At 45.5% G+C, this 20881-nt stretch overlaps 4 protein-coding genes across 7 annotated transcripts in view; 1 reads left to right on the top strand and 3 right to left on the bottom strand.

Moving 5' to 3' along the window:
- The window catches only part of prph2a (peripherin 2a (retinal degeneration, slow)), a 7005-nt gene extending 4629 nt beyond the window's left edge, over positions 1 to 2376 (bottom strand). Inside the window, 8 exon segments of the mRNA XM_053414334.1 lie at positions 74 to 232; positions 234 to 321; positions 1796 to 1987; positions 1989 to 2128; positions 2130 to 2195; positions 2197 to 2255; positions 2258 to 2318; positions 2320 to 2376. Coding sequence (XP_053270309.1) covers positions 74 to 232; positions 234 to 321; positions 1796 to 1987; positions 1989 to 2128; positions 2130 to 2195; positions 2197 to 2255; positions 2258 to 2318; positions 2320 to 2376 — 822 coding nt within the window.
- A 2008-nt stretch (positions 2377 to 4384) lies between these two features.
- tbcc (tubulin folding cofactor C) lies at positions 4385 to 5868 on the bottom strand. The gene has a single exon (XM_053413468.1). The coding sequence runs from the start codon at positions 5812 to 5814 to the stop codon at positions 4633 to 4635; it is 1182 nt and encodes a 393-aa protein (XP_053269443.1). The 5' UTR covers positions 5815 to 5868; the 3' UTR covers positions 4385 to 4632.
- A 988-nt stretch (positions 5869 to 6856) lies between these two features.
- Positions 6857 to 16730, top strand: bicral (BICRA like chromatin remodeling complex associated protein). 4 transcript variants are annotated; one of them, XM_053413469.1, is made up of 13 exons: positions 6857 to 6919; positions 8991 to 9054; positions 9246 to 9291; positions 9668 to 9716; positions 9849 to 9914; positions 10287 to 11498; positions 11580 to 11622; positions 11736 to 11776; positions 12040 to 12089; positions 12198 to 12343; positions 12462 to 12556; positions 12633 to 12735; positions 12821 to 16730. In XM_053413469.1, exons 3-13 carry the CDS (start codon positions 9251 to 9253, stop codon positions 13300 to 13302), a joined length of 2328 nt encoding a protein of 775 aa, XP_053269444.1. In that variant the 5' UTR covers positions 6857 to 6919; positions 8991 to 9054; positions 9246 to 9250; the 3' UTR covers positions 13303 to 16730. The 4 variants fall into 4 exon arrangements, with proteins under 4 accessions (XP_053269444.1, XP_053269446.1, XP_053269445.1 ...); XM_053413470.1 differs by having other exon boundaries at positions 6867 to 6919; positions 9213 to 9291; XM_053413471.1 differs by lacking the exon at positions 8991 to 9054 and having other exon boundaries at positions 6858 to 6919.
- On the bottom strand, positions 15637 to 20574 carry si:dkey-21c1.4 (polycystic kidney disease protein 1-like 3). Its single transcript, XM_053413473.1, has 5 exons — positions 20255 to 20574; positions 18359 to 19702; positions 17735 to 17845; positions 17070 to 17186; positions 15637 to 16981 (listed from the first exon to the last, which is right to left on the bottom strand). Exons 1-5 carry the CDS (start codon positions 20262 to 20264, stop codon positions 16953 to 16955), a joined length of 1611 nt encoding a protein of 536 aa, XP_053269448.1. The 5' UTR covers positions 20265 to 20574; the 3' UTR covers positions 15637 to 16952.
- Positions 20575 to 20881: the final 307 nt, after the last annotated feature.

The following is a 20881-nucleotide window of genomic DNA, read 5'->3' on the forward strand; positions in this document are numbered from 1 at the left end:
AAACAGTTTGAAGTCAGGAGGAATATTATCACATTTGCATGAATTCTTGTGTTTGTGCTTCTGTGGGTCTGACCTCCAGCATAGTGATCAGCAGCACTAAGGCTCCGATGGTGTTCATCAAGCCGCCGTAGTAGGACAGCAGGGCGTCACGGCAGCCGCGCCGCCACACGTTGAGCTCCTCGGTGTAGTGGTCGTAGCTGTAGTAGGCGGAGTTGTTGGTCATCTGGTGCTGGGATGCAGGGTTCTCGGGGAGCTGGGTTACAGCAGCTGAACGGGACTCCGTCCATCAGGTACTGGCCGTCCACATTGCTGCTGATGCGGCTGAGAGGAAGGAGGCAGTGTCATGTTATGATGGGCTGGAGGGTGGTCGTGAGGTCGGATTGGAGGTCAGGAGGTTATTATATTGTCGTGTAAGCTATATGAAGTATAAATTAGAGGGGCAAGTTCGATTTATTTTCAACCAAAAATAAGACAAAATTAATTGAGACGTTGTGCAGCTTCACTTCTCGGCCATAGTAAGTGGTGTTATTGTACTTTACAATAAAATACCACATATTCTTACCACAACAATAAACAGCCTTTTAACAAATTTATTAAACTCACAAAGCCAGGCGCTGAAGAAGTGATGTGCATTACTTATTTTGTATTCAGTCTATTAAGAAGGCCTATATATAACACAGAGTATGATTACTTGAATTTGAATTAAAGGGTCTCTTTATCGATCAGGCAAATAAACTGTTTTTCTGGCTGATTGTGTGAAAGTGGGGCCTCATAGTACTTCAGTCAGTGCTCAATATAGATTTCAGCTGTGATTGACAAGTTGTAGGTCAATGGAAAGACGAGTGTGATTGGATCACAAAGACTAAGTAGGTTTGATATGGATCAGTGATTTCTTGGAAGATCGAAGCCCAAAATAGTTTCACATTTAAGACTTCGGTCGATCAACACCACAGAATGTCAGGCGTGCTGGATAGGAGTTCATTTAAATGGATGATTTGAAAAACTTGGGTCAAAAGGAAAAGACCAAGGCATTAAGTCGTAAACTTTAAATGACCTATTAAAAAAGACGTACCGAAGCATAGAAAGTGCCATCAATCACGGCCTCTTTATAATCAGGGTAGCAACTTGTGATACTGATTTTAAAATCCCAGCCAAAACTGGGTTATTTCAAACGTTGTTTCCCTGGAGCGTTTCCAGGTCCCCCGCTGATTAAACAGGACACTGATTCTTGAAGGACATATAGAAGTAATCCTGGAGGATTAAGCACTAATTATGTCCCAATGCGCAAACCGCCCTCGTCACAGCTGTCCTTGCAAAGAAAACCGGTTCTGGTGCTGAAATCTGACCATCACTTGATAAATGTCAACAACAAAAAGTTGGCCACGCGTCACTGCATTGAAACAACCACTCTATAATCCAACTCTTGCCTTTCATGTCGTTTTCTGCAGCTAATCACCAAAGCCCCTCCCCTTGTCTTTATCCATAAAACTGCCAGGTAACCTCCTCTGCCCTCCCAGGCCCCAAAGCCACGGCCCAGTTGCTGTCACCATCTCTGAGGCGGTAATCCCAAGTGGAGGAAAGTGAATAATACACCTGCCCTGACCTACCTTCACCTCCAATCTACTTATACTCTACTCTTAACTCTGCACAGAAGCACTGCACCTTCAGCATCCGCCATCTTGATGCTCAAAAGTTCAATGACAATCTCTCTGAGCTGAAGAGTCGTTTCACTGTCACGTCACATATCAACGATCTTTACAGGTTATTATGAAGGATTGTGAATCTTGTCACTTACTCTTTGACTTCCTTCGAGCTGAAGTCCAGGTAGCGGTTGCTGACCCACTGAATCTCGAACCAATCTCTGTATTGGTTGTTCCCGCAGCAGCGAAACTCCATCTGCATCAGGTCCAGGGTCCTCTTCATGTAGCAGCGGCCCGGTGTGTCCGTGTCCTTGTAGAACTTCATGCGTTCTTCAGCCCCTCGGTCAGGTGAACTGCAGAGGGATCTTCATCAAGAAGCACAGCACAGTCGTCACGAGCAGCAGAGCGTTCAAGACCACGCACACCACCAGGAAGGTCTTCAACATGGGCTTCCACTTCACGAACTTGGAAGGGTCCAGGGAGTCGTTAGCAGACCTTTCCTCCTAAGGCATTGATGCCGCACGTTATTAGACCCATAACTATGAGCAGGTTGGGGTAAGAAGTGGCTCTCGTTGTTGTCCATGAGTTCCGAGCGTTTTCTCAGCTCGATCTTAAGAACAGGCCCATGCTGAACACCAGCACGCCGGCCATTACAGCAAACCAGTACATGAACCAGACCCGTCTGAGCGAGCTTCACTCGCTTTTTCAGATCGAACTTGACCAACATCAGAGCCATTGTTCAATCCGAGGTGTGTCCTTGCCTGTGCAGAAAAAGAGGTAGTCAAACGACGATGTAGATAAGCAGGAACTCCGACTTTAAACTTTGCCACCTGTTAGTCCTGGCTTCCCTGTCTCTTGGTTGTCAGGGTCTCCTCTGGCTGGTCCGGCAGGAAGCAGAATCAGCTCAGGCGGTAATCCATCCACAGCGAAGGAGCAGAGATGAAGAACCCTGGACGACCCCCGGTGGATCACAGGAGCGTTATTTCTTCAAAGCTGTCTCCTCTGCCATCGTGACGGAAACCTCAAACTTCACAAAGCTTTGTTTTCAGCAATCTTTACCAAGTTTTCTGTCCTTGACACACAGGCGAGGCTAATCGCGATGTTTCCTTCTCTCAGAGAGGCGTAAGATTGCCGAGGATCCTCATGATTAAACTCAAAGTTGCAGTACGTCATGGTAAGCCCCTGTAAGTAGCCTGATCCAATTTAGAGAAATCCCTCCACACAAGATGAGCCCGGTAGTAAGCCGCTATCAGGGGCCATAATTGGTTTGAGCTTTTCACGTGGTCATAGTTGCCTTGATTGAACGCACTAGTGGCTGTTGAGGGCGTCAGCTTACATGAAAGTGACGCTATTAATGGTGCATTCCCATTCAGAGGTATTGGTCAACCAGTTCAAGAGACCGTAGGTCTTCCCAGTTGAGCGAATTGGCGGAGTTAATAAAGCCCCAGTTACCCATTCACAGACGCACAAGAGATTTTATGATCACAAATCAAACCCTCTCTATCTATATGTGAAGAATTCAGTCATAAACACAAATCTGACACTAGCCTCATAGGTAAATACATGTGGTCACACATTAATAAATATTACAGCATATAAGATACTGATCTGTCAAAGCTTATTATTGGATTGAAGAGATTTACGTTGTCTCAGTAATGAACTTTACTTGTTGTCTTGTCTTGGCCGTTACTTTCGACACTGTGTCTGGCACAAACATGAGCCAGATCTGTCTCTGATCAGAGTCAAGGCTTTTCCCCGGAGTGTTTTGACTTGGACTTCACCGTGACCGAACACAGGAGTTGCTTACTGCAGCAGTTCTACTGTGAATCCCAGCCCCTCAATGTACTGCATAGTTACAGATCTTTAAAAACTGTATCTTTCAAATTATGTGGAATGATTCTTCCTTTTAAAACACATAAATCTGCTCAAATGTTCACGGCTGATGGAAACCCTGAATATTTTTCTTTTTTTAAAACTTGATATCTTCAAGTTAACATCAACACCCATTAAGCATTTGTTGGTCGTATGTAAACATGTAATACACAGTTACAAGCCATAATGTAGTTGTATACAGATAAAAGGATTTAAAGTGTTTTCATGTTCAGTGTTGTTAACATTAAATTTTCCTATGGAGACATATTTTATGTTATTAAATTAATCAAAACTTACTTATCCTCACAACTTCACTATAGTGTGTAATAATACCTTCATTACATGTGTAAATACTGCTTACAAATGCTAACTAGGCTGCAGTGAAAGTAAAGTCATTTTTATTGATAAATAGTTTAGGTTAAAATTTGTTGCTGAAGAAATGTTGTTTATAAGTTGATTCACTTGCCAAAGATGTATAATCGGTGTTGTTGTTTTAGAAGTGGGCTTGGTATATTTGTATTCCAATCAAAAATAACATCTAGAGTAAAATGTTACTCTTAAATTGTCTTTTTACAAAGTCCAGACCAGACTCTGTTGTGTTCTGAGGTTTGTGCTCAACTCCAGGTGCTGCTCGGGGTGGCAGCTGCCAGCAGCTTTATTCAAATCCACTGTAATGACGACAGTGTCACATAGTGATTTAAAGCTGTTCCCTTTCAGTAGTTTGACTGGATCCCAATTCTGTTCTTGATACTCGTTGAACTTCTGGCTTAAAAATAACTGGTGGTGTGTTTTCCTTTGATACTTAGGGTCATTGTTTCATTGTTTTCCAGAGAATTACTAATTGCCAAAAGTGTGGAAAGGCATGATCAAAATAATAATAATAAAACCATGCAATTTTTTTCAGTATTTTTTATTATTCAGGTTCTTCCTATTAGAATGAGCGTGTGGTCTATATGAGTTTGATGAATTCTGAAAAACCGAGAGCAGCTGATGCAGTTAAATAAAATGAGCTGATGAGACAACCCTCATCAAATCAAACTTATATTCACGAGGTAACTTCAACATATTTTGCTTGGTGGATTTGTGGATGTGTTAATGGTGAAAAGTCAAAAGTTAAACACTAGTCGTCCCAGCTGGTTTTCCTGTCTGCCTCTGGGATGACACTCCAGTTGGGTGAAGGTGTTCTAAATGCCAGCCAGTTGAAGTCATCCACCTGGCTCCAGTTGTTTCTGTCCCGGTCCAGGCCGGACACGGCGTAGTCGGCGTCCATGGTGGGATACGACCAGGAGAACGGGGCGAGGCTCACCCCCTGACAGTCCTCTATGATGGCTCGACAGGTGACGTGCAGGTACACCTGGGTGTCCGTGGTGTGGTGGGTCCGCAGCTGCTGACAGGGGAAGGCCAGGGTGCTGTTCTTACAGTGATCCACGAACACGGAGGTGGACACGGGCCCGCACAGGATCTCACAGCTGTCGATGTGCTTGAGGTGCAGCGTGCTGGGGGAACCGAACAGACGCACCCTGCAGTTGGACAGGTGGCTCAGCAGCACGTCTCCTTGGCGGATCTCCTCGGCGGTTTTGGTCAGAAGCTCACCTTCCCTGTTGGAGAAGCCGCACTGCTCAGGGGCCTCTTCAGACTGTGCAGGTGTGGCCGCCCCAGGTGGAGACTTCTCAGATGCACCACCTCCTCCATCCACCTCTCCAGACTGTGCAGGTGGAGCAGCTACAGGGGGAGCTGTGTTTTGGGTGCGAGCTCGAAAGGCAAACTTCTTCTTGGGCATCGCCTTGTCCCTGGCCTCAGTGATGGAGCTCTGCAGCTTCTGGAGAGCAGCCTGCGACCTCCTCAGCTCGTACTGCGTCAGGAACATCACGCTGTCGTTCACAAACTTCTGGAGCTGCGCGGTTTTGGTCGTGGTCTCCTCCAGCTTCCGGACCACCTCGGCCCGGTCCTCCCCGGAGCAGTGGGACAGCAGCTCCTCGATACACGCCAGCTCCGCCTGGAAGGTTCTGGAGAAGTACTCGGTATTCTCCTCCGGCACGGAGCGGGTCTCCTTCTCCTCCTTCCTCCGCTCCACGCCATCTATTCTCTCCTGGTTCCGCTTCTGGATCCGCTCTTGAATCTTTGCTCCATCGCTGTCAGTAGCGAACTTATTCTCCTGGCTGGCTTCAGTAGCGGTCTCCATGTTGCTGAAGTGACTCTGTTTGCGGAAGTGACAGCTCCTTTTCTTCTTCTTCTGCGTTAGTGAAACCCGAGGTGAACGCTCCACACCGCCACCTACTGTAGCGGAGGCTTTTATGATCATATCTCAGATTTTTGGCCAAGATCACAGACATTACAGTGAAGCCAAACACCTGCAGGATGGGTCATAAACCCAGCCTGAGTTATACATCAAATAAAATGTTCAAAGAAAAAGTTGAATAACAAGGAAAAGTTGCTCCCGCTGTGTTATGATTAATATTATTGCTAGCAGTGGAAAGTGCTAGCAGTGGAAAGTAACCAAGGAACCTTTCTTAAAACTTGTTTAGATTTCACATAGAAAGACCTCCTCACATATGATCCATATATCTCTCTATATATATGCACCTACGTTATTTCCTAATGAGTAATATGCACGTAGCTATATATGTATTATGCATTTATGTGTGTCTATATGTATGTATATTTTACTCACTTTGTGATATAGCTTTAATTTTATAATGTTTTTTTTGGGGTCTTTAATCATCTAAAAGAAATGTTATTTGTTAGATTTCTGCTTGATAACTGCTTGTTTTAAATATATCTGTGTGTGTGTATGTGTGTAGTGCAGTTCTCAGTTTGTGCTATACATTATATTTTAGCGTGTTTTATTTTGTTTTGACTCTTTAATCATCTATTCATTTATTCTTTATAAGGTCTTCAAACCTAGATTTGTCCTCTGGGAACAAATAAAGTTGTTGTGACTTGAATTAAACTGTTTGTCATCATAAACTACTGTTTATATTTAGGTTAGTACCTTGCCATAGACACTGCATTGTATAAATATGTATAACTGTATATGTTATGTGTACAGTGAGGTATAAAGTATGACTTTTTACACCTGAACAATAACAAAGGTGTGTCACAATGACCACAGGCCCGCCCTCTACTGTCGGTGATGATATCTGACAACATTAACCTGCTGGTCACGTGGGCGCTGGATTCAACTATAACACTTTAATATCAGTAAATATTAAATATGTATTTAATTATCACTAATGGCAGTTGGAGCAGTTGAAGCCCAGAGCCATGTCAGGATGTCGGCGTGCACCACCACCAGCAGCACCATCACCGCCGCCGCTGCTGCTGCGGGTCGCTCCGTGCACTACCCCGGCGACCCGTGCGGCGATGGCGAGGAAACCCCGTTGACGTTGCACTGCTTTTTCATGCCGGTGAGTTTCCCTCTGAGTGAATTATAATTTTGCGATAAAAATTTCAAGGCAGAAACGCACGCAGGCTCCTTCCTGCTTCCTTCAGGGAGGGAAGAGTCCGAGCGCAGCGCGAAATGTGTCCGCGGCAGAGCGGGGAGCCGCAGGAAAAACATCCGAGTGGGAGAGGGAGCAGGAGGAGGAGGAGAAGGAGGGGGCAGCAAATTAAAAGTTGCCAAATGGAGATATTGGGTTTCAAGCCGAGTGCAGCGGGAGTTCGCCTCCTTTGACGCGTCTTTTGTGTGTTGTCGTCGCGAATCGGGAGAAATTTCCACGCCGTTTCTCCTCCGCGGCATTTTCCCACGGATTCCTGCCGTCGACACGGCGGCTATAGCTAACCGGAGCAGGCCGGCGCGCGGCGGTTAGAGCGACGCAGCGCGAGAGGGGGGCGCCGCGTCCGGAGCCGGACCGGGGGGATGGTGTTTAGCGTTATAACCTCGCCCCGGTGGCAACGGGTCTGTTTCGGTGTTTTGAGTCAAAGGCGGGGACGGTCTTGTGTCTTGTGTCGCCCGTGGAGGACACGTGAAAGTCAGCGGAGACGGACCGAGCACGTCAGAGACAGCCGAGCCACGCAGGCTGGATCCTGGGCGGTTATTTAGCGCGGCTCTAAAGTCGATCACCAATGTGTCGATTCGGTCTATTTTTAGGGATTCAAACTAGCTAGCTGCCGGTTAGATCGTTATTCTCAACCGACGACCCTCCGGTGGAAGCACTGCGACACGGGGACTAGCTTGGTTTCCGTCGAGGCGCTCGTGCTACGATGCGACGAAAATTAGCTTTTAATCCTAACGTGTTGCGACGACGTGGCTTTTCATCGACTAACTAGAAATAACGCGCAGATTCCGAACGTTTAAAAACCGCGACCGCGCCTCCGTGTTGTTGGTAAACTCTTAAAACTCGGGGTGTTTGTGTATTTTTGACGCTGCTAACGTTAACATTTAAATTTGTAAGAACGCGTAATGGTCACGCGCTGGAACTAATTGAATTAACGATTCGAATACACAACGAAAGCTCCGGATTGTCGCAGTTTCCTTTGATCCACCTTCAATTGAAATAACTCGCATTTAGAACGTCTGCGTAAAAATTATATAATGGCGTCCCTTCGTCGTAGTCTGGCATATTTCTGTATCATTGAATTCAAAACACAAAGGATTCTGCTCAACGTCGAGCTATTGTTGTTATTGATACTTGACATTAAATGATTTCCTCTCAAAGTTACCGTGTTTACATGTGTTTTAAATGTCATTCGATCGTCGGTCTGAACTGTCCTGCTCTCCTTTGTTCTCCCCGAATCAAACATGGAGGCTGAACGTGGCTGTGAAGACGAGCCTGTGTCGTGCTAACAGCCATTTTGTAGCACTGCAGTTGTAACATTTCGCAGACACACAAAAACATCAGCTTCCCCCTTCGACTTTGACCAGAAACACACAAAAACAACAATGTCATTGTAAACACACTCAATAGGTACTTTTGATTTTTACTGTCTTAAACTTTGTTGAAATACAACCTTTCACATCAAAGCACTTTAAAGAAACGTAGTAGATAATCCAAACCCTCACATCCTTCCTCTGCAGCCTCACATTAACGCTCACTGTCTCATGGTTGTGTCCCTGTTATTTAATTTGTTTTAATTAGCAGCACCAAGATGGCTGCGTACGTTTCAAAACATAAAGCCAGCTCCTCTGTGAGCGTAGAGGCTGAAAGCAAGTGTCTGTGGTGTACATGGAGTAGGGTGGAGTTTTACACTCGAGTGGCCATTTTTTGCTGCACGCAGACATGAAAGACAACCAATGTGGGACAGCAGAGGAGGATCATGGGTGGGAGTTTGAGTATCTGCTGCAGGGGGGGATGAAGGCCGGCCTGCCCTCACGTACATGCCGATCTCCCACAGCAATGAATGACACACTGTATCCGTCCCCATGTCTCTGCACGCCCTCATTTCACAAACCCGTCCATGTCCGACACCCCCCACAGCCTGTACCTCGCACCTGTAACTTTGTAATCCCACTTAATCTAGTTTCTCACCCCCCCGCAGCCCAGCTTGCTGCAGGAAACAAAGGGTGTTAAATGACCGAGTCCATGCTTCCTGCTGGAAACCTGTGAGTGAGATGCCGCCACAGCACACATGCAAAGTGTCCCAGCTCAGTTTAAAAACAAACACAAGTTCCCAACTGGGGTTCACTCCATTGTTTGATGAAGCCAGCTGCCAGTGGTCAATGCAAATGTGAACATAAATCCTTTAATCTTCATTTCTTAGACTCCTCACCTGTGTGCTTCCATCATCTCTCAGGTGTCATGGATGATGAGGACGATCGCCATCTTCTGGATATTTTAGGGTAAAAAAAAATCTGGCTCACATTACTTGAATAGACTGCAGGATTATGTAATGATTGGTTAACGTGGTTACACATTGAACACGTCTGCTTAAGTTTAATGTAGATAATGATTTCCAAAGTTCCTCTTTGAATTCAAAACATCGATGTCACAATTGTGTGAAAGCATATTCTTTTTCATCTTTTGATTGTTTAGAGAAGTGAATAAACAAAATCCCTCATGCAAAGATATATCGGGGAGTATTTACTTTTATCAGAGTAAAGCAAACTCTATCCCAAACATAAGTGAGAAGAAATGTTTGTTACATGAGACGTGTATAATGCTTTTCTGCCCTGTTTATACGTCTGTCCTAATCCTAGTACGTTCTAACCTTTTCAGAGATGTGGATGCATTGAATGACTATCTCCATGGCAACAACAGCAAGTCTGTGAGTGACTCTTACAGAAAACATTCAAACTCGATCTTTACAGAGTTTGTCTGAATAGAAAAGCTTGATTTCGATGCTGGGACCCGACCACCCGGGCCTCCCCTTCTCTGAGCAATCTGTTTGTTTTCACAGATTGAGGAGGATGATGTGACGAACGCAGCTTATGGATCAGATGGATCCTTCTTTGCTGGTGACACAGTGAGTTTCCCTTTGATTCAACTCATCTGACCAAAACATACACAGATTCTTTTATTTTTTATTTTTTATTTAGCTTCCGGGAACAGATTAAGGTCTCAACACTGATCACGTTCTCAGGCTTTTTGTTATATTTTACTATCTGATTTCAATATTATGATTCTGACACTAAGGATATGATCTATTGACCAGTATGGAACTTAAGGGAAGCAAACAGTGGTGCTGCTTTTATCAATTCCTTTCATTGTTGAGTAAATGGTCACGGCACCATTTGTTTGAGTTACTGTTTGTAAAGGTTGTAAAAAGCAGTTAAGACCTTGGCAAACATTGTGAGGCCTTCACATGCAAACTGTTTTTTCTAAATCCCTCATTTAGCCTGGCTCCAACTCGGGCCTCAAGGATGGCTCTTCCTCAATGGGTGGATTCGGCGCCGATTCAGCCGGGGCAGGCCTCCAGCTCTCCAGCAGCCTCTCATTCATCGAGGATGAATTGGGGTCCGGGAACTCTTCTGGCGGCGTGGACCTCGGGGGGGAGGACCAGCCCTTTGACATCCTGCAGAAGTCCCTCATGGAGGCCGACATCACGGAGCAGACGCTGGCCCAGGAGGCCTTACTGGACTCCCAGCCCGCTCCCACTCTAGTGCAGGCGCCGGTTCCCTTCCAGTCCCAGCTGGTCTCTGGGGGCTATGGAGGGGGAGTGGGTATGGTTACCACGGCAACAGCTGGGTTTCCGACAGGCCAGTTCCTGCAGGGAGTTTCCCAGCTGCCCAATGGCTCCGCCCAGCACATCCAGGTATTGGGATCCTTCGGGGCAGGTGGGGGGATGATGACTCTGAGCAGTTTGAGGCCGGGGGCCCCTGTAGCTGCAGCGGGGGCCACAACAGGGGGGCAGGTGTTTGCCCCCACTCAAGGTCAAGTCGGCCTACCTTATAAAAACATCCCCCTTCAAAACATCATCATCCAGAGAGGCCCCGGAGGGACCCAGACTCTAGTCAGACCTATCCAACCCAAACCACTTCAAGCTGGGACGCAGACAGTCTACAGCCTCGGTCTTCAGCCCACTTCCACCACCATGGCTAATGCTAACACTGCTACTTCCGGGGGGCACTACACAGCCAATGGCTCCATTGTGGTCCAGCAGTCCATGGAGCAGCAACAAGCACAGACGAACTTACAACCCGGACAGTACCTGCTCCCCAGCTCTTTGGCCCTCGCTCCGGGCAGCAACCTCCACAACGGCCCCAGCGACCCCAACTCAAATGCCCTAATTACCAGTCAGAATGCGGTGCAGATTGTGGCAGGACAGAACTTCACCGCACAACAGAGGGGTCCGTTTATCCTGAATCCGGGACTAGTCACCACGAGTCAGGTTGGAGGGTGTGTGACCCAAACATGGACAGGAGTTACTTGTTCGACCACGGTACCTGTGCAGACGTCATGTGCCCCTGGGCGGCTGACCCTGGGGGTCGTAGGTCAAACGCAAGTGTCAGCAAGCCCAGTGCAGCGCCTCCTAGTCACTCAATCCCAGAACTGCACGTCCCTGTCCCCTTTAGCTGGAGGAGGGATGCAGGAACAAGACTTCAGACAGGTACAATTAAACGTCACTGGTGGTATTTTAATAATTTCCTCCCTGTTAGTCGGACTGACTTTAACTGTTTTGTTTTTTCAGAATTCCTCGTCACCTGCCCTCAAACAGCCCGGTAACATTCATGGTAACTAACACTCTACTGGTGTTTCAGAAATGTTTATCAGTGTTTCATGTGTCTTGTGTGTTGTCTCCTGCACTTTGACTTAATGATGTTCTTGTGTTGTGTGTTTCTTTTAGTCATGAGAACCATGACGCAAGATTCAACGCTTAACTCTCAGGTACTTTCATTATTTGTTTTGCACTCATGTCTGTGCACGTGTCAGGGCTGCCACCTGACTGTTGGTACAACTAGCAACTACTCAACAACTACACACTATATAAAGAAAAGCACAAAGATGCAGTCTGACGTCTGTGGGACACGACTAAGAATATTATCTGGATAAATGTAGACCTTCTATCAGAGTACATTCTACACTAGAATAAGCTCATAGGGACGATATTGGTCATGTTGTGACAGCGTTGGTTTCTGTGCTGGTTCCAGGTCAGTGCACAGAAGAGGCCTGCCCACCCGCCCCTTACAAGAGAGGGAATGTGAGTTGTTGTTTTTTCCCCTGTGAATATTTAAATAGATTTGACTTGTCAGGTGTTGACTTGTGTAAATAGTTTCAACCATTGAAGGAGCTTTTCTTGTCTCTGTAGGATTTTACAGCGGCTGGGGAAGGATCACGCCGGAGTTCAGACGCTAGATCGACGGCGTTTCACTTCAATCAGCGACGCGCTGCAGAGACTCCTCCCTTACCACGTGTTCCAGGGGGCGCCGCCCAGCCAGGAGGAGTTCTCACAGGGTACGTACGGCCTTAGTCTGTTAGCCTGAGGCAAAAATCTCCAAGGAAGACTAAGTAAATAGAATAAAGAATAAAAGAAGCTTTATCCAACTTGAGGTTTGTGTTGTTTTGTTTCCAGTGGATGATGAATTCGAGGCCGTAGCGACTCAGGTGCTGAAGAGGACCCAGGCCATGGTGAACAAATACAGACGGTTACTACTGGTGGAAGCTGAGGTAGGCGCGTCCATGAGCAAGTTGTGGCACTCGCATGTATTTCACCGGTTGCTAACAGCCTCTCCCTCCCCTGCAGCGTTCAAGTCCGTCATCGGAGATGGTGATGATTGACAGGACCTTCAACCAAGAGGAACGCACCAACCTCACGCAAGACAAGCGCATGGTGCTCGTGGATCAAGGTAAGACCGAGAACAAAGGAAGAGTAAAGGGCTTTGGAGAAACAAGACATTCTGTTCAACTCTTTGTCTCTTATCTGTTTTACAGACAGCTTTCTGGAAGACTTCTGCTGTGGCATGAAATCCAGACTTTCCCCAGAACCGGTCCCGGCCCCGGCCCCGACTCCTCCTCCGTCCAGCTGTAGCTGGAACCCGTCAGACAGTGGCTCCACGGAGCCGCCGTCCAGGACAGACTCGCAGCCCGGCTGTGGAGATCCGGGAGGGGGCGGGGCTGCAGGAGCTGAGGCGGCAGACAGACTCCCCCCTCCACACTTAGAAAACAAGAGCGCCCTTGAACTGAAGAGATCCCAGCAGCGCTTTGAGCCCAGCGGCGGAGGCAACAACAGCTGTCCTCCAGGTAACGGCTCGCCTCCAGCAGCAAAGTCCGGAGGACAGACGCACTACCAGGGTTCACACCAACTGTCCTCCCAGCAGACCCCGCCCCAGTTCCCCTCTCAGCCCACGTCACCCCCCCACACTGACACAGACTCTGCTCTAGAGGCGGCGGTCAACAGCATCTTGGAATGTTAAGACTGATGTTTCTTATCATCCCTAGTGATTGATTTTGTCTTTTTATACGCGTGTGTACATGTTTATTTTTTTATTTTTAATCTCTCCTGTTGAAGTATTTGTTACCTCCCCCCACCCCCAACAATTCCCTGTGTGAAGAGAGGTCAACTCTTCTTTCAGGTTTCGGGTCTTTGTGACACGATCGGCCATGTAGCATGTATTTAATATGTTTTTACATTTCTTTCTTTTATGTTTTGAAGCATGACGTAGGAGTCGAGGTGGATACAGGCACTTATATATACCTATAAAGACCCGGGAATGTGTGCAATGCAATGGACTTTATATTCATTTCACGGTAACTTGAAGATGAAGCTGCTTTCAGACATGAACCACTGAACTCCGGTTGATCTCATGAAGATCGGAGGGGCTGCATGGGAGAGCGCAGACTTCAGGGGTCAGTTTCTCCTGCTGCGTTCTTCATATGTGACATTTCCCAGAGTTCATGTCTGAAAACAGTTCAGGAGTGTTCCTCTCTTCACACACAGACACACATGCCATATATATATATATATTTAGTGCCAGCTGATTACCCACAGTACCTATGCTGAACAAACCCAGGATGTGGGGGATGATGACAGTGCCTAATTCTCGGTTTCTCCTTTTTTTTTTTTATTGTTTACATGAAGAAGTTGCTTTCAGAATTCACTCGTCACAGAAACAACCGATGATCACGTGGTCTGGCAGATTCTTTGAGGTTCGATCGGCGGAGACACGTTCACTTCGACAAATTGCACTAAACGTACTGTTGCTTTTTTCAGGAACTGTAAGAACATGAGTCGATCTTCGGCGTGCGCTCGGCTAAACAGAATGTGAACAGAACCAAAATGAGTTTGCCTGCTTTCAGCTGCCTGCAACAAGGACGACCTCTCCCACTAGAAACCAGTCTGACTCGACTTACTGTTGTTTTACTCTTCTCAGCAACGCTCCTTTTCTTTTCTTTACTCCTTGTGCTTAAGTCACATTTTCTTTGGCTTTGGTTTTTCTTTTGTACCTTAAAGGTATGCAAGCCCCGACACAGACAAATCTCCATTTCAACCACCTCTTATCATTTCACGGTGTATTTTGTGTCAGGGGAGATTAGTCCTCAGATTGAGGAAGATATGTTACAACATGTTTATCTTTTTTATTTAGATTTTTTTATTTTCCTAATTATTAGAAAATTTGACTGTTCTGCTCATTGCAATGTTTCCGACGTCGTCGTTATGTTAAATCACCTTGAAGTGTCATTGATTGTATGTTTGTCTGCCTTCTGCATATTATTTTGTATTGATCATATCTATGCTTGAATACCTTGACATCTCCATCAGGTTTGTACGTTGACCTGCTCATGAAGTTTGATTTCCACGCCCGATTTGATTTTTTTTTAGTGTTGGCTCACACCTCCTGGATGTTCCCCTCACTCGCCAGTCTTTTTTTGTTATGATACATTTCTCACCTTTTCTATTTTCCCTCTCAGCAGAGCAACCAAAATTTACCAGGAGAGCGTGTGGTCGTGTCCAGAATCATCCTCAGATTTGTTTATTTCTCTGTCCAGGACTGAAACGACATTAACTCCCTTGGCGTTAAAGTCGAGCGTGTTTTTACTTTCCATTTAGGTTTTAAAGCCAAAACTCAACCTACTATGATATTACATCCTGATTAAGACTTAATCCTAAATATTGTATTAGTTTTTGGAGTAACATTTCTTTTGTTTTAACTTCTACAGAAATCTGTTTTACAGTGCAAAGCAAGAAAAGGCCATTTGTCTGCCAAACTCAACCCAGGACCAAAGCTTAGGTTTAACGAAGTGTTTTACTGCTCCTGGGGTTGATTCTGGATAGTTCCACCTTTCTCTGATAACGTGTCTGTGAATTATGATTGATTGCCAGTAAGCTACGACCGCAGACTGAAGGCTTTTTTATACGGGGTGATGAAGAACTCATTTGTCATCGTCTTCCTTTTTGTGTCCGTGTGTGTTTGAGTGCCAGTGGCTGTCGCAGGAGCTGCTGCAAGATGTCGTGCCTCGACAGCACTTAGTTTTAGACCTGCACAAAGTAGAGACGTGTCCAGCGTCTGTCGGTGAAGCAATGTGTGACCTGGATGCATATCAGTGTCCGAGGGCCGGGCAGGAACATTACCGCTTCTTCTCCTCTATTTTCAGTGGGGATTTGTTGCTCTGCCTCCATTTTCACTGTCGTTTTGTCTCACTTGATTTGTGTAGTTTGTTGTTTTGTACAAAAAATTGAAAAGTGGAACACAAAATATTTATAATTTTGTATGGAGAAAAAATAAGAATGTAAAGAAACAACACATGAGAAAATGGAAATACTTTTTTATTGTGTTTGCCAAGAAGCAGCTTCAGAAAAAAAAGGAAGAAAACTACAAAAACACTGTAATTTCTTCATTTGTAGCTCGTGTGTGTTCACTACAGCAGCGAAGGGGAATCAACAATAAATCCATTTTGAATACAATGAGAAACTAGTCCAGTCCGGCTGAGAGCCTCTTCAGAGTCCCTCCATTACTATGCAGCGAGTGTTCACACAGCCACTCACAGACTCCTCATGCAGAGTAGCATCATGTGACAGGGGAAGCGTTTCCAAAGAAAACACAGAATTGCGACCCTCTGCTTCACAGATAGCGTCTCCTCATGGACGCTGATGTGCGGGCGTGTCACTGTTCATGTTTCTCCACATCTGAGCTTCCTCACAAAGGTTTTTGATCAAGTTAAAAACTGTTTGTTCCCTTAAATCCTCTCCTGGACCCTGAGGCCAATTCTCTGCAGGAGCAAAGAAAACATTGGACTGCCCAACCCATACAATCTTAACACAACTCATCAACGACCCCTAGTGGAGTCCCGGGGACACAGCAGGACTCTGAACACATAATAGAGCTGAAACTATTTTGGATTGTCAAATGAAAACATTTGTTAAGCTCAAAAAAATGTATTTATCCCAATAAAATTTCTTCTAAATATTTCTCTTAATCTGATCTAACATAAATAGAAAATAAAAATAAATAGAATAGATTAAACTGCAGTGGTGTGAGTGGTCAAGTGAGTATTAAACTACGAATCTCTGAATTACACTAAGGACTGGTTTAGAACTTTTAGAAGACATCTGTGATGCGGAGAATTTCATAAGAGGATTGATCTTCTTCCATATTTGTCAGTTAAATAAAAGCCAGAAAGTACAACAAACAATTTGTCTTCCAACATTCAAACTTCCCTGGTTCTAAAGGTTTTGTCTTTTTTAGTTTAAAGGAGAATAACTATAATCATATTCAGGGAGATGACTTCAATCTGAGCTCTCACATGAAAGCGCTTACAAGCCTATTGGAGAAGTCCATTGCTGCAGCTCCTCTTTTCAGCCGCTGTCTGAAACATTTGGTTCTAGCTCCTGTCTCTTAAAGCTGATTGGCAAGCTGGTTGTCTCTGTTCTGATTGGTCAACTGCCTCCAGTGCTTGAAGGAAACATCAGCCTCCGCTCTAGCTGTGCCTGACTTTGTTAGGGGGCGTGTCAGACTAGACTAGGCATGACATATGTTGATTTGGCTCCTTTGAACAAAAACTGAAGCCTCCTCCTGTTAGAGATGATGTTTCCGTGTCCACGCTCACATGTCCAAACATCTCGGCCTCAGTGGTACTTCCTCCACCGATCGCGCTCTGAAAAAACAACAACACAACCAGCAACATGACAAGTCATCTCCAAATCCATCTCTTCACAAACACTGAGAGAAATTCCCTCACTTACTTATATGAGGGTAGCTCCAGATGTAGCTTAGCACACAGTATCCTGCTAACAGCATGCCCACTCCGCCCACACCACCTTTCTTCACGTTGATGTATCTCCTGTAATACCACTGCCAGCCTGATGAGGGAGAGGAGAGGGAACTCATGAATGTCAAAGCAGTCGGTTAGCTTAGCATAAAGACTGGAAACAGGTGATAAAATCTAAATGTTTGCTTACTGAAGCATGACTGTATTTCCCAAAATGGATGCAGACCATAGACAGTAAATAAAGATGGACGACATGACGGCTCCCAAAAAGTGAAGCCAAAGCGTCTAAATCGCCCCCTGTTGGCTAGCTGCTGTATAAGTCATAAACCCTGCCTCCTCCATTTTAGCAGATGGGTCTTGGAAGAAACTAATACATCAAAATACATGTACTTCGACCCCCCCATCTCTACTGCTCAGACTCTGACTTCACCTTAGATCCTCGACACAAGATGGCGGGTTATTTTGGCTTAATTTCTGGACAGTGTGAGGAAGTAGGGACGCGTCGTCCATCTTTATTTACAGTCATTGTTGCAGACAGAGTCCCAAGTGGAAACATTATAGAATCGAACAAGAGGGTCACAGCTGTTTCCTGTGACAGTGCATGTATTTGTATTTGTGTGGGATGAGTTTGATATTCACCTCTCTGCACTATTTCCACTGCGTCTCTTGGACGACTGGGGACTCTGCGGCCGAGCCACTGAGGTAAGTCCCTCAGCTTCACCTGTCCGAGACTCGGCCGTGTCCCAGCCTCTGTTGTTCACACAGAACCAGTGGATTGACAGATAAATACACACGACAGCACATCCTCTTTCATTTCACCCTCGTCGACTGAAAGCTTCTACACTCGTGTTTCCTGCGTCTCGATACAGAAACCGAAACAACGCTCTTCTCAGAACCTCGGTTTGAGGAACACAAACTGGTTTCCTGCTTGAGTCTTTTTCAGAACTGAGAACCCAAACTTTTCTAAACTGATTAAAGTTGTTAAAACACACCAGAATGAAAATAATTACTAAAATATCTTATAAAACAATTCAAGCGGCAATTAATCATTACGAATAATCAGTCTTGATCTGTAAAGCAAAATAAAATTGTTGCAATCACTTGAGTTTTGAGTGAAGAACTGAGCTAAACTCAAGGAGATTTAATTAACTATAATGTAAGACAAGGAAAATAACTGCATTTAACATTTGAGAAGCAGGACAAACTGTCAGTGATTAATTTTCTGTCAGTTGTTTCCTGTCTTGATTTCCGTCAAACACTGACCTTCCTTTCCAGTTTGAGCAGCGTTTTGTTTCCTGTCCTCCGGGATCCTCCAATCAGCAGCTCTCACTGTCTCCACCCTCGCCGGTAAAAGACGGGGACTGGAGAACTGGATGGTGGACAGTGGCAGCGAGAGGAGTTTGTCCCGGGCGACCTTCTGACCCCGGAGCGCACCAACTGAACCTGGAGGAGGGGAAGTTTGGCTCAGGGGAGATTCTGGGAAGAAGAGTTTGGGTTGAGAAGAACCATCGAGTTCCAGAGGGATTAAAAAGGTTTCTTTAGACTTTGAGCTTCTTTCCTTCACTGGTAATAATTCAGTTTGTTGTGAGCTGGCGCCGAGCAGCTGCTCCGACACAGTTTGAGTTGTTACCAAGCAGCGAGCAACATCTTTTCCAGTCTCTGCTGGAACCGTCACTGCTCTGAGACCAGTGTCAAGTCTGTTGTTGCTGCTCAGGTGGTCAGTAGTTTCAGTCTCGCTCAGGATTCTCTTCTTGCTGGTTGTGCTGGTTTTGGTTCGGCCTAAAAGGGCTTTAGCGTCCTGGATGGTGATCCTGGCCTGGTCCCCACTTCCCGATGTCAAAAGGTTATCCACCCAGAGGTCGTCTCTCACGTGAGGTCTGTTACTGAATCCAGAATCTAAAGAGTCCGAGTCTGGATCTCTGGTTGTGGGAGGGGACTGTTCAGCCCTCTTCGTCTTTGACGTCTTCTTTTTAGAGGCTTCTTTAGGTTTGGTGTCTGTGGACAGAGCGGACACAGTGATGCCGTCTGTCTTCACGTTGGGTTCTGGAGGGTTAAAGCTTCTGGAGATTAGAGGATCTGTTAAAACAGGAGTGGAACCTGAGAGCAAGTCTTCAGAGGCAGATCCGGTTCCTTCCAGGGATCCTTTAGAGGCTCGGCCCGTGTTTGCAGCTTCTATCTGAGCACGGAGACTCTTCTTTTTGGGCCTAGAGGCGGTGGAAGGTGGAGGCAGCGTTGGAGAGGAGATGAGGGAGGAAGTGGTGGAGGACGGCATGCTGGCCAACTTGATCTGTTCTGACAGCTTCTCCCTCTTCTTCTTCGTTGATGGAGGAGGTGAAGAGGAACTGGAGTCTGTGCTGTCAGGCGTCTGTGCTGCTGAGGATGTTGTGCTTTTCTTCGCCCGTGGACTTGCTGCCACTGACGGTGACTCTCTGGACTTCTTCCCCTTCACAGTCGGTTCCCTGTCGCCTGCTCCCAGCGGAGGAGACGATGGCGTCTGACTCGCTCCGACGTGACTTCCTGTCGGGTTGGTTTGGGAGTTCGCTGCTTTACAATGTGGGAGGTGACTCTTCAACCTTTTGAAGGTTTTCCCACAGGACGGACAAACCTCTGTGAGGACAAACAGAGACAGAGCACTGGTTAAAACTGGATTTCCTAAATCTTACAGAAAGGCCTCAAAACTAGAGCTGAAAGAAGTAGTTGATTAATCACCAGAAAAACAATCTGCAACTTCTTTAAAATTCAATAATCAAAGTCTGGGTCCAAACTGAACATTAGAAAAGCTGGAGGCAGAAAGTGTTTTGATTTTTCTGCTTGAAGAATATAAAATCCTTATATTTTATTGAACGTCTTTTATTCTATTCTTCTTTTGCTTCTATATTCAATTAAACAGCTGCTTGTTTTTAGTATATTTTCTTTGTAAATCTTTATAACAGAAACCATTGATTTGAGATTGACATATGAAAAGTTCTTGAACCTGCGAACACAACAGCTGCTGGTTAGTTTTGAGTTAATCAGGTGATCGATCAATCGATATCGGATCTATAAATTTACAAACCAATGATACTGTAAAATATAAATAAACAGTGAGTATCCCTTATTCTAGGATGCGCAGTATCTCGCTTCATGTGCTGATCCTCCAATGAAAACAGTTGCGCTTACCGGAGCTCATTCTGAACGCGTCCGTCAAACAGCCAATCAGAGAGCTGCGTGTCCCGGGGAAATAATTGCGGCGGCGACGACATGAGAAGTCGTTTGAAGTTTAACGAACTTTAGCATCAGAACAAAACGTGACAACTTCTCGTGAGCATCGGGGTCATCTGTTGCTGTGTGGAGGGGGAAAGACCCTTTAGGTGCCGCCTCAGGAGCCTGAGTAGAAATAACTGAAAGTATCGCTAGGTTGCTTTTTATTATTAATATTATTATTGTTCTGGTTGAAGAGATTAAATATAGTGAGATGCGCTTGGTGTTTTAAATCGCCTCAGGGAGGTTCTGGAGAAACACGTGGTGATGAGATTAGTGGGTGTGGCGCGCTGATTCAATCGAGATGATTGCCCCTCTTCTACTTCCGCCTTCGCTTCAATATCCGGAAATACAGTTTCTAGTTTCTAGATATCCAGAAAAGATTTGAAAAAATGGAAATATTATAACTCATATAACTTAAAAGGAACAGAGATCTTTAAAGAGATTGATACGTTACAATGAAAGGAATCAGTTTGTGGAAATATCTCAATAAAGAATCTAAAACAAACAAACATTTAAAATCTATTAAATCCAGGATGTTGAGGA

Source organism: Pleuronectes platessa, chromosome 21 (assembly GCF_947347685.1).
Source record: "Pleuronectes platessa chromosome 21, fPlePla1.1, whole genome shotgun sequence".
In the NCBI taxonomy this organism is placed as follows: domain Eukaryota; kingdom Metazoa; phylum Chordata; class Actinopteri; order Pleuronectiformes; family Pleuronectidae; genus Pleuronectes; species Pleuronectes platessa.

Coding starts and splice junctions, on each gene's coding strand:
- tbcc (XM_053413468.1), bottom strand. CDS start 5,814: ATGATCATAAAAGCCTCCGCTACAGTAGGTGGCGGTGTGGAGCGTTCA.
- bicral (XM_053413469.1), top strand. CDS start 9,251: ATGGATGATGAGGACGATCGCCATCTTCTGGATATTTTAGG. Junction 11,777..12,039: donor ATTCAACGCTTAACTCTCAG/GTACTTTCATTA, acceptor TGCTGGTTCCAG/GTCAGTGCACAGAAGAGGCC. Junction 12,344..12,461: donor CCAGGAGGAGTTCTCACAGG/GTACGTACGGCC, acceptor TTTTGTTTCCAG/TGGATGATGAATTCGAGGCC.
- si:dkey-21c1.4 (XM_053413473.1), bottom strand. Junction 17,187..17,734: donor AGTGGAAATAGTGCAGAGAG/GTGAATATCAAA, acceptor CTCCCTCATCAG/GCTGGCAGTGGTATTACAGG. Junction 16,982..17,069: donor CTGGAGCTACCCTCATATAA/GTAAGTGAGGGA, acceptor TTGTTTTTTCAG/AGCGCGATCGGTGGAGGAAG.